The following is a 14,469-nucleotide window of genomic DNA, read 5'->3' on the forward strand; positions in this document are numbered from 1 at the left end:
ATGTACAAGACTAGAGAACATGTGCAAGTGAAAAAATTCTGAGTACAGAACATATCATTCATTAGCAGAGTGCAGGCTTTACAGAGCCTCGAGAATTGACAGTCTCATATTGTGTTTCTGACATAAAATGCTTCAGGAGGCTGGCCATTTTCTCTCCAAGCTTTTCCTTACTTGGCGATGCTCCAATACCTCTGACGTGTCACCAGAGAATAAACCTTAAACACTGAGTCCAGTGGTTTTCGAATTGTGCCTTGATCGCCTTAGGGCTCCACAGAAACTTCTCAGAGATCACCACAAGGAGGGCACCAGGAGACAGCAGGCTAAGGGGATAGGTTCCAGGGTTTCTATGCCTTCTCCCACCAAATCAGTCTCATTTCAACCACTTTCTAACATCAGGGTTCTCCAAAGTCTTCATTTCAAAAAATGCTCTTAATATTTACACAATGAAATCACAACAACAAACCCCACAGCCTGAAGAATTCCTGCTCCAGTCCAGTGCCCTCCCTCTGTAGGCCACAGGGAAGAGACTGATGATGGCCTTTGGCTCCTGCAAGTCTCCTTCTCATCAAGGAGCATCTGTACAGAGTCAGAGCTGCAGCAGATGGGAGATGGTGGGCTGGACAACTGGGAGCAGAGAGCAAATGCTTGCGGTGAGAGCCAGAGGCCCCTGTATGCAGGGATCAGTGATAACATTTCTTCATCAGGTACTAAGTACACTCTAAGGAATTGGTTCCCAAATAGTTAAAACAGGGACACAACATTTACACTGCTAAGACAAGACATGCTGCTAAGATTCTTTCTAGATTCAAGGCTAGTGCCAGGCATTAAAATATCTTTGCTCACAAATGGCTTCTAAACATATGAAAAGAAGCTCAACCTCACTCTTAATGCAAATTAAAACTATTACAATAAGGTGCTATTTTTCTCCTATTAGATTAGCAAAGATCAAAAGCCTGGTAATATACAGTGTGGGTGAGGGCGTGGTGGAATCAGTACTCTTTGACATTGCCTGATGGAGTTTAAATTGGTAAAACCTCTTAGGAGAGCAATATGATACTCTCTCAAAAATTTAACCATAATACTCTTTCAACCAGCATACTCTTTCAACCAGCACGTCTTTCAGGAATTCATCCTACTGATATACTGGGGCATGTTCAAAATAACCTACAAAGATATTCCTTGCAGCCTTTTTTGTGGTGGCATAGGATTGAAAACAACCAAAACATTTACTGTTTAGATACACGACGGAGTACTATGCAGACACAGAAGAACGCAGCTGCCTTGCATGTATAGACAGGGCACAATCTTCAAGTTCTGAAGTATGTGACATAAGTCCTTTATTTTCAAAGCTACCCTTTTGTTCTTGTTATGAACAATCAGTTAACTGGTAGCTGGTGCTAAGCAGTAATTAACTGATGGTTCTTGCCCTTACCGTGGCATCTAACGCTTCTTTAGTGAGTGTATGTGAAATACTTTGTTTACTGTAGCTTGATTTCCTAAAACACATGCTGGGTGCTTTTAAGACCTTTCAGAAGTTCTCTAAGACTATACTTCCATTCTCATCTTAAAAGAGTGGACATCAGCTAGACAATTTGATGACAAACAGAAATGCCAGCGTAAAGCTACTTTGATTAGTGAATGACTGTATTAACTCCCTCTCAGTACTACTTACTATTCAAAATGCAAGAGTATTTGGGGTTATTTCAAAAATTTCAAAAGATATAGCTCTAATTTTGCTTCTGTTTCTAGGATGCTTCAGAGTCAATCTCAACCATTCCAGTTTTTCCCTTCTGCAAGGAAGACATTCTCTGCCTCAATTAAAAAAAAAAAAAAAAGCACTACATAGGATTCTCAACATTCCTCCTTCAGAGATGACCAAAGACCGCAGCAATCTAAGGCAATTCAAATTTTTTTTTTTTTTTTGAGTTGGGGTCTCAGGTGGGCCCAGACTGGAGTGCAGTGGCCACTCCCGGCCACTGCAGCCTCGACCTGCTGGGCTCCAGCAATCTTTCCGTCTCAGCCTTCCAAGTAGCTGAAACTACAGATGCACGCTACCACACCCGGCTAATTTTTGATTTATGGTAGAGATGAAGGCTTGCCAAGTTGCCCAGGCGGGTCTCGAACCTGCGGGCTCAGGCAATCCACTCACCTCAGCCTCCCAAAGTGCTGGGACTGTAGGCTGAGCCACCGAGCCCAGCTGGCAATTCAATATTCAAGGCTGGAATTGAGATAGCTCCTGAGCAACATACTTCATAGGGCTTTTCTTAACATATGTATTTTTTCCTGGGCCACAATAAATCAAAAAATTAGCCAGGTATGGTAGTACATGCCTATAGTTCTGGCTACTTGGAAGGCTGAGGAGGAAGGATCACTAGACCCCAGCAGTTCAGTGCTGGGGTGGCCATGAGTGTTCCACTGCACTCCAGCCTGGGCGATGGAGTGAGACTCCAACTCAAAACAAACAAACGTATATATTTAAAAATCTCAAATGGAAATACAAAAGAGGTTCCCAAAGCAGTCCAGGTGGAATATATTTAGCCCATGGAAGCCAGTCCTAGTCTGCATAAGCAGCTCCCCATTCTCAGGAGAGGCTTCACAAGGACAGGCCCAGGTGGGTCTTGTTCACAGCTGGCCCCTGCTGACTACTAGCCCACCATACAGGCTTCGGAGTGGCTGCAAAAGAACATCCAAACTCCTTCCCTTGCCTGCTGGATTTGTCCCTGCCTTCCTTCCCAATGTCATCTTGCACCACTCTCTCCACGATGGCCTCTTTTCCATTCTCCAAAGACCCCAAGCTTCCTCTTCTTCTGGGCACGGGCACCTGCTGGTCCCTTGGCCTGAATTCCCAAAAATCATAAAACCAATGTGATGACCCCATGCGTACTGATGGGCCCTTCTCACCCTTCAGGTCTCAGTTCTATCACTGCTTCCTCAGAGAGGCATTCCTTGACCATTCAACTTAAGCAACCTATCCTTGCTACTCCCTTGCATCAAGGTGCTTGCTTCCTTCAGTGATGAGCTGCATCTACAGTGTGCTTGTTGACTTATTTGTTTACTTGCTTGTCATCTCTTTTGCAGTGGCAGGAAAGCTCCATAAGTTTACTTGCCTTTTTGACTGGTGTATCTCCATTTCTTGGCAGTGTCTGACATATGGTAGGCACTCTTTATTGCATGAATGAAAAAGAGAATATTTATACTGTATGTAAATATACATGAGTGAATAAGTGAACATTGGAAATGGCATCAGCCACAGGGCAGAGGACTGTCCCTGCCCCAGTCACTTTCTCTGAGAAAGTTTCTTACATGGTCTTGGCTTTTTCAACTGACAAAATGAGGAGAGCAACCATTCTACCTGCCTCAGAGGCTACTGGCAACACTGAAATAAATACTGGAAATGTGCTCTTTAGATAAAAGGGAACCAGGTATATAGCTCGTTATTCTTTCATTAAAAGATGGACTGTCCAATTGAGGGATTCCTTTTCTTATATTGTAGTAGGAAATTTTGCTATTCAAATAGTGGCTAACATCTCCGGCAGGCACCTGAGAAGATCAAAGGGAAGGAGAGAAACTAACCAATTCACTCCCTCAAAAGATTAAAAGGAAGTTTCTAGACCTACTCTGTCCAATATGGTAGTCATCAGCTACATATGGCTACAAAAATTAAGTAAAATAAAAAAAATTCAGTTCCTCAGTTGTATTAGCCACATGTGACTAGATTATTTCTACCATCACAGAAAGTTCTGTTAGATAATACTGTTCTAGACGCTACGTGGCCTGAATGAGTCACATTATTCCTATTATTCATTAACACAGACACTGCTAACTCTAAGTATCATGACAAGCAGTTTGGTACATTGGAAAAAACAAAACTGTCATAAATTCTGACTTTCTTCTTTATTAATTGTGTGACCTTGGCTAAGGAGGATCTCACTGACCCTTAATTTTTCTTATTTATAAAATAATAATGATGTTTACATTTAGTCTTCAGAGTTCATATCCCTGGCACGGAGCAGGAGCTCAAGAAATGGTAGAGATTACTGAAAGTATAAAAAATAAAACAATGAAACCCTATCATAACATGTGGGACTGGAGAGACAACCATTCAAATGTCCTCCACAGCATAACCAAAACCAACACAAAACACAGGGCCAGGCAAACTAGGATACTGAATCTCCCAAATCAGCATTAAAAAGGGCTCTCAGTGTACCTAATGCTGCCAGCAGGGCGTGCAGAACACTGACAAAGGAAGCAGCTCTCTTATCGTAGAATTGGTCCAAGGTGGCCAAGACATCTTGAACCACATCTACTACCAGAGGAAGCAGGTTAGCATCCGAGTTCCGCAGCATGACTTCCAAAACCTTTGGGGTGTGAGGGTGCAGGGCCAGATGACGCAAATTTAAAGAGATCCCATTCACTAAATAGTCTGAATTTTGATTGATCAGGTGCTGCAGAGAGTCGTAGCCACAAGCATGGCAAATGTCCATCATGGTGCCGGTAGCCACTTGGCTAATGAGTAGGGTTTGGTCCCCAGCTTTCTCCAGTACTGGATAGAGGGCTGACATCAAGAGCAAACGAAAGTCTTTTCCTAATGCATATGCAAACTGGCCAATTCCTTCCAACTGGATGCATATTTGCCAGATGTTGCTGTTCATGGAGCAAATAGTGGGACTGGGCTTTGAGAAGGCTAGAAAAGATGTAAGCTGACAGGTGTGTCCATCAGACGTGATGGCCTGGAGGTCTGACTGCTTCCTCATGGGATCGTCTCCCATTTCCTCAGCTTCGATACGGGTAACCAAATACCAATTTTCTTGACTTGTGTATTCTTCAAGTATAGATGTCACTATCTCTCTCAGTTCCTCTGGGCTTGTTTTAATATGTTTTTCATGAAGATCCTCCACCTCCAGCCCAGCAGCCCCTGCAACCAGTTCATTAAGGATCATGGCAGCTTGCTTCCGATAAACCACAGATTCATGGTACAGTTCCATAAAGTGATCTACAAGCAAATAAAGGTTCCCATAGTAACCAAGTAGCTGACAAACCTGCCGCAAGAGCAAGAAAACCCTCTCATCAGTGAAGAAGCGGAAATATCTTCTCTGGATGTGCTTCCATGGCTGTGCAGCTGAAGTTTTTGGAGAAGTATTCAGATCATCAGAGTTCCAATGCCGCTCCTCAACAATCTTGATGTCAGCCACGTCTAGTTCTAGAACTTGGATGAGTGCTTTGGAAAGGCGTTGGAGATGGGCCACAGAATTGAGGACAAAGTTTATTTTGGGGCCCAAGAGCTTCAGATAACCAAGCAATAAGGAGAGAGTAGAGAATTTGCCCTGATCATCTTGGGAGTTCATTAGGCGGGGAAGAGATGTGGAGAGGGAATGCAGGCTTTCTGACAAGATGTCAGCAAAGGCTTTGTTGCCTACCACTACTTTCTGATCTGCAAAATGTTTCAGAACTTTATTGCACTGGGTTTGGACTTCAGGACTCTCATCATTTACTAGGCCAACTAAAGCCTTCAGAAGTGAACCAGCAGATTCAACCAGTGACTGACTACACTTCACAAGAAGGTCCTCCACAAGTTCTACCAGTCCCAGCCTCACCTTCCAGTGGGGGTGAACTGAAACACACTCAATTATCTTTTTAATAAGGATGGTCAATTTGTCACCAGTATTTTTTACCCAATCTGCTTCCCTGTGAACCATCAGGTCTGCTACTCTGTGCTCAACTACATGCTTTGCTTGGACCTTTGAGATTCCTTGGAGCTGTTCATCATCCATAATGAAGCTCACTGTTCTGTAAAAGATCTTCAGGGAAGACAAGACAATGCTGTGACCTTGTTTAAAGTCTCCAGTGATAACTCTGGTCAGTGCGGTTGAGATTCCAGGTAGAAAAGAAGCAAACAAATCCCCCAGCTGCTTTTGTTCAAGCTCATCTAAGGACCTTGGATGATCTGGACAATCACACTGCAAGAGTAGAACCTGTAAACATTTTAAGGCAGCAATTTTAATTTGCTTTGATTTTTCCTTTTCTGCAAGGCCTAACAGTAAAGACACAGCAAATCCTAAACGTGGCAGCATGGAAGGCTCATAAAAAGTCAGAATGATGTCCCCATAAGCAGAGTGCATTAAGGTGCTGAGTCCCTGGATCACAGCCAGTTTCAACTCCTCTGACACAGCTGCAGGCTTCTGGGAGTTGGGCAAATACAGACAAGCAGAGAGTTCTGAAAAGAGTTCCTGGAGAAGCTCCTGTTCTTTCACACATGTTGAAGAGAGGACAAATGTGAGGCATTCCACCACGCTCTGAATTAAGCACTCTCTTTTGGGGCCTGGGGCCTTCAGGGTGAAGCGCAGAGGGAAGAGGATATACTGCTGAAGTTCCTGAAGGGCAGTGTCGCTCACGGCTTGCAGTCGTGTCTGCAGATGTTCCACATTCTCCACCGTCTGGGTCTTTGTGAGCTGAACACAGACTGGACGTAGGACACCAAAGGCCTCCTCAGGAGTATCAAAAACGGCCATCATGCCACAGCCCTCCTCTCACTGAGGAAGCATCCTGCAGGCTGGAGGAAGGACACTTTTCAGTAAAGAAGACCAAGTTCAAAGCAAACACTAAATGAACTTGCATTCATTCATTAACATTCACTGGGGGCCTATGTGCCAGCCTCTGCACAGGGCACCGGGAGTACAATGAAACTGAAAAGAGATGGCTCTCATTCTTAGGGAGCCCCCAGTTTAGTGAGGGAACCAAATACATAGCTACAATACAGACTTGTAAGAAGGATGATAGCCTATGCTCATGCTCTTGAGTGTGAAGGAGTCATATCCCCAGGAGAGCAGGATGGGCTGCACATGAAGATGCTTGGGGCAAGACTTGAGGAAGGAATGAACAGGAATCTAGGAGCTATTTTAAGGAACTGGGATTTTAACCAGTGGCAGTGATGGAGAGCCACTGAGAGGTCCATGTTTTTAAAACGGGGTACACACAGAGTACAATACGTTACCTTAACATACAGCTCAGTGAATTTTTATGTATGTACAGACCCACTACCCAAAGTAAGATACAGAACAGAAAGCTCCCTCATGCCCTTTTGCAATCAATTCCTATTCTGCCTGCTCTGAGGTAAGCACTATTCTGACTTCTATGACTACATATTAGTTCTGCCTGTTTTTGTCACTGAGAGGCTTCAAGCAGGCAGTGATATGATCAACTTTATGCATTGAAAAGATCCCCTTGTAGCCAGGAATATGGAAGGGATCATAGTTGGGTGAGACGGAAAGCAACACAAAGTGAAAGGAAGTGCCTGGATGGGAAAACCCAGGAGCATGCACTATCACAGAGATCACGGGAGTAGACAGATTCCAGCAGGATGGAAAGATAGTTGGCAGGCAGGCAAAGAAGACAGGCTTATAGATAAGCAAAGACACTGAGACACTTAATACCCCAGAGTCCACCTTTGCTCTGTGAAGAGAAATTCAAAGTCATGGACTGACAGTGAACAAGAAGGAGGATAAACAGAGGACTTGAGAAGAGAAATAAAAGTCTCAAATATTCCCTCTGGGGAAGCAGAGCATGCTGGGAAAGACATAAAAGTGTGGCCCCAGGGTACTGAGGACTGAGCTAAGCTGGAGACCATAAATGTGTACAACTGTAACATGCTGGCATTGGATGGAGGATTAGAGTTCACCTAGTCTGATGGTCTCTCTTTCTCTACTTGCTGGGAATTCTGAAAAGATAATGGCAAGAAAGTGCTTCTTCTGCTGCATCTCTCTAGCCCTAATGCCATAAATACTCCTGAACCCAAAGCCCACAGGCTGGCAGGCAAGTAAGTGCCTGATGGGTACGGACAGGACCTGTTTAGTTCAGAGAGAGAGCTAGTGCTAGATTTTCCCCTTGAGTCAAGAGGGGCTCCAGAACACAATCAGGACTCTCACAATCTGGTCAAGAGTCTGGCCTGCAGAGCTCCATGGACTCCTGTGAGGAAGGGCACTGCTGGTCTCTGTGGCCCACGAAGCCAGGGACAGGAAACTTGAATCTTCCAAATCCCAGGCTAGGAACAATGCCACGCATGGATGCCACAAAGTTTAGCTGGGAACTAATGACACTGCATCGGCACTGGCTCATCCACTGATGATCCAGAGGCTGCTATGCCATCCCCTTGCCTGAGATACTGGAAGTCTGATCAATAAGTAGGAAAGGAAAATATAACAACTGCTTAATGGGACCCAGCATTCAAGGTAGGAACAGCATTTCAGCACTCCTTGAGAGGGTGAATCTTAGATGAACAGAAGTACTAAAAAGAGGCAGGCAAAAGCTGAATAATATTAATAATACAAAGAGCAATTAAATAAGTTCAATTACAAGACAAAAGAAATTTCTTAGAATTAAAACTAATTTACCACACTGAAAAAACTCAATTGATTACATTTTTTTAAAAGATGGCTAATTGCTGAGACTCAATTAGAGCTTTGGAGATCAAGTAGAGCTGTCTTAACTCTGAGCAGGAATAACAAAGAGATGGAAATTGAAGAGGACAGATCTGGGAGAACCAATATATAAATAACTGGGGATTTGGAAGGCGAACATCTTCCTCAGTTGCAAAAAAATCTACCTGGAGATTGAAAAGCCTGAATGATACACACTTGTCCACATTCTGGTAAAATTCCTGAACTCTAAAGATGAAGAGAAAAATCACACATGCTTTTAGGAAGGAACAACAAATAGCTTACAAAAAAAGATACTGGCTTTGTACTTCTCGCTTGTAACAATGAACACTAGAAGACAGGGGAATACCATCTACTGACTGCAGATAAACTATTGTGGCTCTCCCAGATACCATCTGCAGCGAAGACATTCATCTGTCAAGGTGGAAGAACAATATGCAAAAAAAGGTACCATTCGTATATCCTACCAAAGAAGACACTTGAACTCTGTTCAAACAGAGACCTAAGATGGAAAAGAGTGAAAAAGAAAGCACTGGTAATATTTATTTTCTTTTGGTATGAAAAACTTTTTTCAAGTAGAATATTTAAGTGGAAGCTCAGTATGCAAGAGATAGAATCTGAGGGTCTCTTGTTAAAGTTGGGGTGAGGGTAACGGCTCTGCACCTCTGTTATTCACCTCAGGAGTTTCAAGATGATAACTTGGGATCCCCCAGGTGACGGTTCCTAAACTATGTTCTCAGATTATATAACTGAAACTGTAGTAGACCTCATGAAATGGGTATACACTGTATGTCTAAAACAGAATTCATCTACTTTCTACTGAAGTCCCTCTGATTTATGGTCCTCACTCAAGCTAGAAACCTTGGAATTTCTTTCTTTCTCTTCTCTCTTCATTCCACCATTTCCTACAATTCATCAATTCTAGCCCTTTGACATCTTTCCAATCTGCTGATAACCATGTGTTTAATGTTGGGGTAACTATAAATTTACTTTCTGGCCCCCAGGCTTCTGTGCTTGCCTTTCTTGAATCCACATTTCACACGGACACTTAATCCTTCTGAAACAAAAATCTGATCATTTTCCTCTTGCTTAAAATTCTTCAACTGCTTTCCATAGCCTGCTGAAGTACAAACACTTCTTGGACTAGGCATACCTAGGCATTGCCATGGCATACAGAGCCCTTCAGCAGCAGGTGCCAGCCCGTCTGGCCAAAAATCTTCATCATTTCACTCCCTGAACTCTAGCCTGCAGTCATATAAATTAAAAAACGTACAATTTTTAAAACAGATGATACTATTTCACATTTGCCTCCTTTTTCCTACCCCTGCACAAACCTGTTGACAGTATTTAGCATGCTGTGTATATGAGGGGGACCAAAAAAACCCCCAAAACTGGAACTACTTTTTTGGTGGTTGGGCTCCTTGTAGTATTGGCTTCCTCTGCTAGTTAAGTGTTCTAGGAACCTATTGGCATCAGTGTACCAGCTAGCATCGTTGTGAGAGGCTATGTTCAGCTTCAGTGAAATTTTTTAAAAGAGTTTCTTTCAATGTGTTTGCCCATGTCATGATGGGTAATTTACACAAACAACCTGCCGAATGCACTGAGTATTTAGTCATTTTTGACCAAAAACGGCATGGTCCCCATGCCCCATCCTCCCTACTCACCCGCTATAATCCTGAGCGACTTTTTTTTTTTGTTTCCCCAGATGAAAGAAGTCCTCAAAGGGAAATGTTCTGCTGATGTGGAAGAGGTGAAACAAAAGACAGAAGCACTAAAAGACATAAAAATTGGTAAGTTCAAAAACTGTTCTGAGCAGTGGAAAAAGCATCTTGATAGGTGTATTGCATCAAATGGAGAATGCCTTGAAGGTAACTGAAGTTTAACCATGTAAGAATACACAGTATTTTATAAATTCTGGGTTTTTTGGGGTCCACTCTTATATATATTTTTCATATGGACAGCCAAGTGACACGATCCCTTTAACTGGAAAGATCTTCTTTTCCCCACTTTATTTCATTGTGACCTTTGTCAGGTGTGTGGGTCTATATCTAGACTCTATGTGTGATGCTATTTTTGAACTCTGCTCTGCTTCATTACTCTGCATGTCTTCATGCCAATTATACACTGTCTTTTAATTACTGTACCTTTATAGTAAATTTTGAAATCAGATAGTGTATGTTCTTCAGTTTCATTCCTCATCTTCAAGTTTGTCTTTGCTATTCTAGGTCCTCTGTATCCCTTTATCAATATTAGAATCAACATGTTACATCTACAGAAATCCTGCTGGGATTCTGATTGAGATGATGTTGACTTTTCCAATGGTATCAAATCCAGGGTCAACGATTTTTTTCTTCTACAGGACATCTGGCAATGTCTGGAGACATTTTAGGCTGTAACATCTTGGAGTGCTACCGGTACTTAGTAGATACATAGAGGACCAATGTAGATGCCAGAGATGCTGCTAAGCAGCTTACCATGCACAGGTTGGCCCTTCACTAACAAGCAATTATTCAACCCAAAATGTCAACAGTGCTGCTACTGAAAAACTCTAATTAATGCAATCACTGTTTTAGTTGGACTTCTGTCTGCCATCTTACTTTTTTTTTCTACCTGGCTCACTAGTTTTGTTTCTTTTTTTCTCTCATTTTTTTTTCTTTTGGATTAATAAAAAAAAAAAATTATTATCCCATTTCTACTGCCTTGTAAATTATTAGGCAGATTTTCAAAACCCTTTTCCTTATTATTTATTATTTATATAAGTATCCAAATTGTGACATCATAGGCTAATTTTTGTTTGTAGAGACAAGGTCTCTTTATGTTGCCTAGGCTGGTTTTGAACTGCTGGGCTCAAGCAATTTCCTGCCTCAGTCTCCCAAAGTGCTGGGATTACAGGCATGAGTACCCACACCTGGCCTTAGATATTCTTTTACAATTATTTTAGAGCTTACCCTACAGATTTCAACATGCATGAAATATCTTGACACTAGTTTAATACAAATTATCAACTCATGATACTGCTTCCCCTTCTCTACCTTTTATGCATTATTGTTGTCTTGCATTTTAGTTTTATATACACTTAAACTACAGATGTTAGTTATTGGTTTTGTTCAAGTAATATTCTTTTATACTGACTCATTCCATTTTCTGCATTTCCTCTTACATCTTCATATTTTTGTATGGGTTCATTTTCTCATTTTATTTCTTTCTTTGGTATAGTCCTGGTAGCAGTGAATTACCTCAGGTTTTGTTTGTCTAAAAATATCTTAATTTTATCTTCTTTTTAAAAAATGTTTTGGTAGGTTATAAAATTCAAAATTGGTAAATTATTTTCTGTCAGTACTTTTACTGCTCCGCTGCTTTTAAGTTTTTTTCCTTATCTTAGGTCTTCAGCATTTTGACTATGATGTATGTGTCCATGTGGACTTTCCTCTGTATTGGTCAACTTGGGGATTTGCTGAGTTTCTTGAATCTGTGGACTGATCTCTTTCATTTGTTTTGGACATTTTAATATTGCTTCTGCTCTATGCCATCTTATCTTCTGAGACTAATTTATTCATATGTAAGACTTTTCAATATTCTCACATCTTTTATGTTCTTATCTGTGTTTACCATTCCTTTTGCTTGTTTGTGGGAGTTTGAGAATTTTTTATTAACCTGTCTTCCAAATCGTTAATCTTGTCTCCTGCTAAACCGAATTTGCTGTTATAACCTTACACAGGGTTCTTAATTATAGATACTGTAGTTCTCAGTTCTAGATTATCCATTTGATTATTTTTAGATTTAAGCAATTTTGTGAATTTATTCATTCATTTACTTTGTTCATATTTTCTTCTGCTTCTTTATTTTATTAATCTTGGTTATTTCAAAGTTCTTGACTGATAACTTTAACATTTGGGTCATCTGTAGATCTGTTTCTAGTGTCTGTTTTTTTCTCTTGATTATCAGTTATGTGTTGTCACCTCCTTATATGTTTAAAAATTTATTATTTTTGTTTTGTTTTGTTTTGTTTTTTGAGTTGGAGTCTCACTCTGTTGCCCAGACTGGAGTGCAGTGGCCGCTCCCAGCCACCACAGCCTCGACCTTCTGGGCTCTGGCGATCCTTCTGCCTCAGCCTTCCAAGTAGCTGGAACTACAGGCGCGTGCTACCATGCCTGGCTAATTTCTGATTTATTGTAGAGATGAGATCTTGCCAAGTTGCCCAGGCGGGGCTTGAACGTGCAGGCTTAGGCAATCCACTCATCTCAGCCTCCCAAAGCACGGGATTACAGGTTGAGCCACCAAGCCCGGTTTAAAAATTTATTATTATATACTAGGCATAATATAAAATAATCATAGTGGCTCCATATAGTTTCCACCAGAGAGGTTTCCCTGTTTCTTCTGTTAGCTGAACAGGGATTAAGTTCAGGGATTAAGCTGGGTCACTGCTAGGTTGCCATCCTGGTAACCCTCAAACTTATTTTGGTTCATCTTCATTGTTAGAGTGTGGTGCTCCAGGGCTTTCAGTTGAAAGCCTAACAAGCTATTTGTCTCTTTGGACTTGAAAGGCTGTAGGAAATTCAGTTCTGCCCTTCCAAGGTTTTCACCTTGGTTCTTTAGCCTACCACTTCACATGGCTTCAAAATTTGGCAACGTCTTAAGGAAGACACTAACCAGGTATTTAAGGTTCCTTAAATTTCTAGTTTTGTTACCCTAGTTTTGAAGAGCACCATAATCTCTACTGGTTTCTTTGTCCCCAGCAGCAGCCTTATTCCTGAAGTTGGGTATTTTGAGGTCCCTCAAGACTGTAATTTTGTCTCTTCAGTCCCACATGACCATTAAAAGCATTGTCGTTTCAGCCGGGCTCGGTGGCTCAGCCTGTAATCCCAGTGCTTTGGGAGGCTGAGGTGAGTGGATTGCCTGAGCTCACGGGTTCGAGACCCGCCTGGGCAACGTGGCGAGAGCTCATCTCTACAATAAATCAAAAATCAGCCAGGCATGGTAGCATGTGCCTGTAGTTCCAGCTACTTGGAAGGCTGAGGTAGAAGGATTGCCGGAGCCCAGCAAGTTGAGGCTGTGGTGGCCGGGAGCGGCCACTGCAGTCCAGTCTGGGTGATAGAGTGAGACTCCAACTGAAAAAATAAAAGTCCATTGACTATGGACTCACTCTGAACAGTCTCTCACTAGTCTCTTAATCCATCTAGTCCTTGTATTGGATGCTTAAAAAAGAGGTTTTGTAATTTATGATGGGGGGGATCCAAAAACCCCCCAAAACCTGGAATTAACTTTTGGAACATAGGCCCCTTGTAGAACACTCAGAATTTGTTCCTCCAGATCAAATGGTCAACCAAAGTTTTTATCTGAAGTTTTGACAAGGTTGTGACATGATTTGTGGAAGGAACATCCTGAGTTGTGGCAAACAGGTGACTGGTTCTTCCACCATGACATTGCACCTGCCCACACCATGCTGGGTGTTCAGCAGTTTTTGGTTGAAAATGGCATGATTCCCATGTCCCACCCTCCCTATTAATCAGATCTCGCCCCAAGTGACTTTTTTGTTTCCCAGGATGAAAGCAGTCCTCAAAGAGAAATGTTTTTGCCAATGTGGCAAAGCACACAGAAGCAAATGGCAGAAGCACTAAAAGGCATCAAAATTGATGAGTTCAAAAACCATTTTGAGCAGTAGGAAAAGCATCTTGATAGGTGTATTGAGTCAAATGGAGAGTACTTAGAAGGTGATTGAAGTCATGTAAGAATAAATACACAATTTTTAATAAATAAATTCTGGATTTTTTTGTCCCTCCGTATATATCTTGATTCCAGCAATACCAGATTTAGATGTGAAATATAAAATAACAAAGCTTTCCAAAGAGGACAGAAAAGAACATCTTTGTGATTTTAAAGTATGCAAAGATTTCTTTCTTTTTTTTTTTTGAGTTGTAGTCTCACTCTGTCACCCAGACTGGAGTGCAGTGGCCGCTCCCGGCCACTGCAGCCTCGACCTGCTGGGCTCTGGCTATCCTTCCGCCTCAGCCTTCCAAGTAGCTGGAACTACAGGAAG

The 14,469-nt window shown here is 41.9% G+C and overlaps 1 protein-coding gene across 1 annotated transcript in view; it reads right to left on the reverse strand.

Moving 5' to 3' along the window:
- The window catches only part of TTI1 (TELO2 interacting protein 1), a 53,177-nt gene that overhangs the window by 23,236 nt on the left and 15,472 nt on the right, over positions 1 to 14,469 (reverse strand). The window contains exon 2 of the mRNA XM_008056516.2: positions 4,208 to 6,550. Within this exon, the coding sequence (XP_008054707.1) occupies positions 4,208 to 6,512 (2,305 nt within the window). The 5' untranslated portion in view covers positions 6,513 to 6,550. The remainder of the gene's footprint in view (positions 1 to 4,207; positions 6,551 to 14,469) is intronic.

The sequence above is a fragment of the Carlito syrichta genome, unplaced genomic scaffold (assembly GCF_000164805.1).
Source record: "Carlito syrichta isolate Samal-C Ts95f unplaced genomic scaffold, Tarsius_syrichta-2.0.1 Scaffold302386, whole genome shotgun sequence".
NCBI classification, from domain to species: domain Eukaryota; kingdom Metazoa; phylum Chordata; class Mammalia; order Primates; family Tarsiidae; genus Carlito; species Carlito syrichta.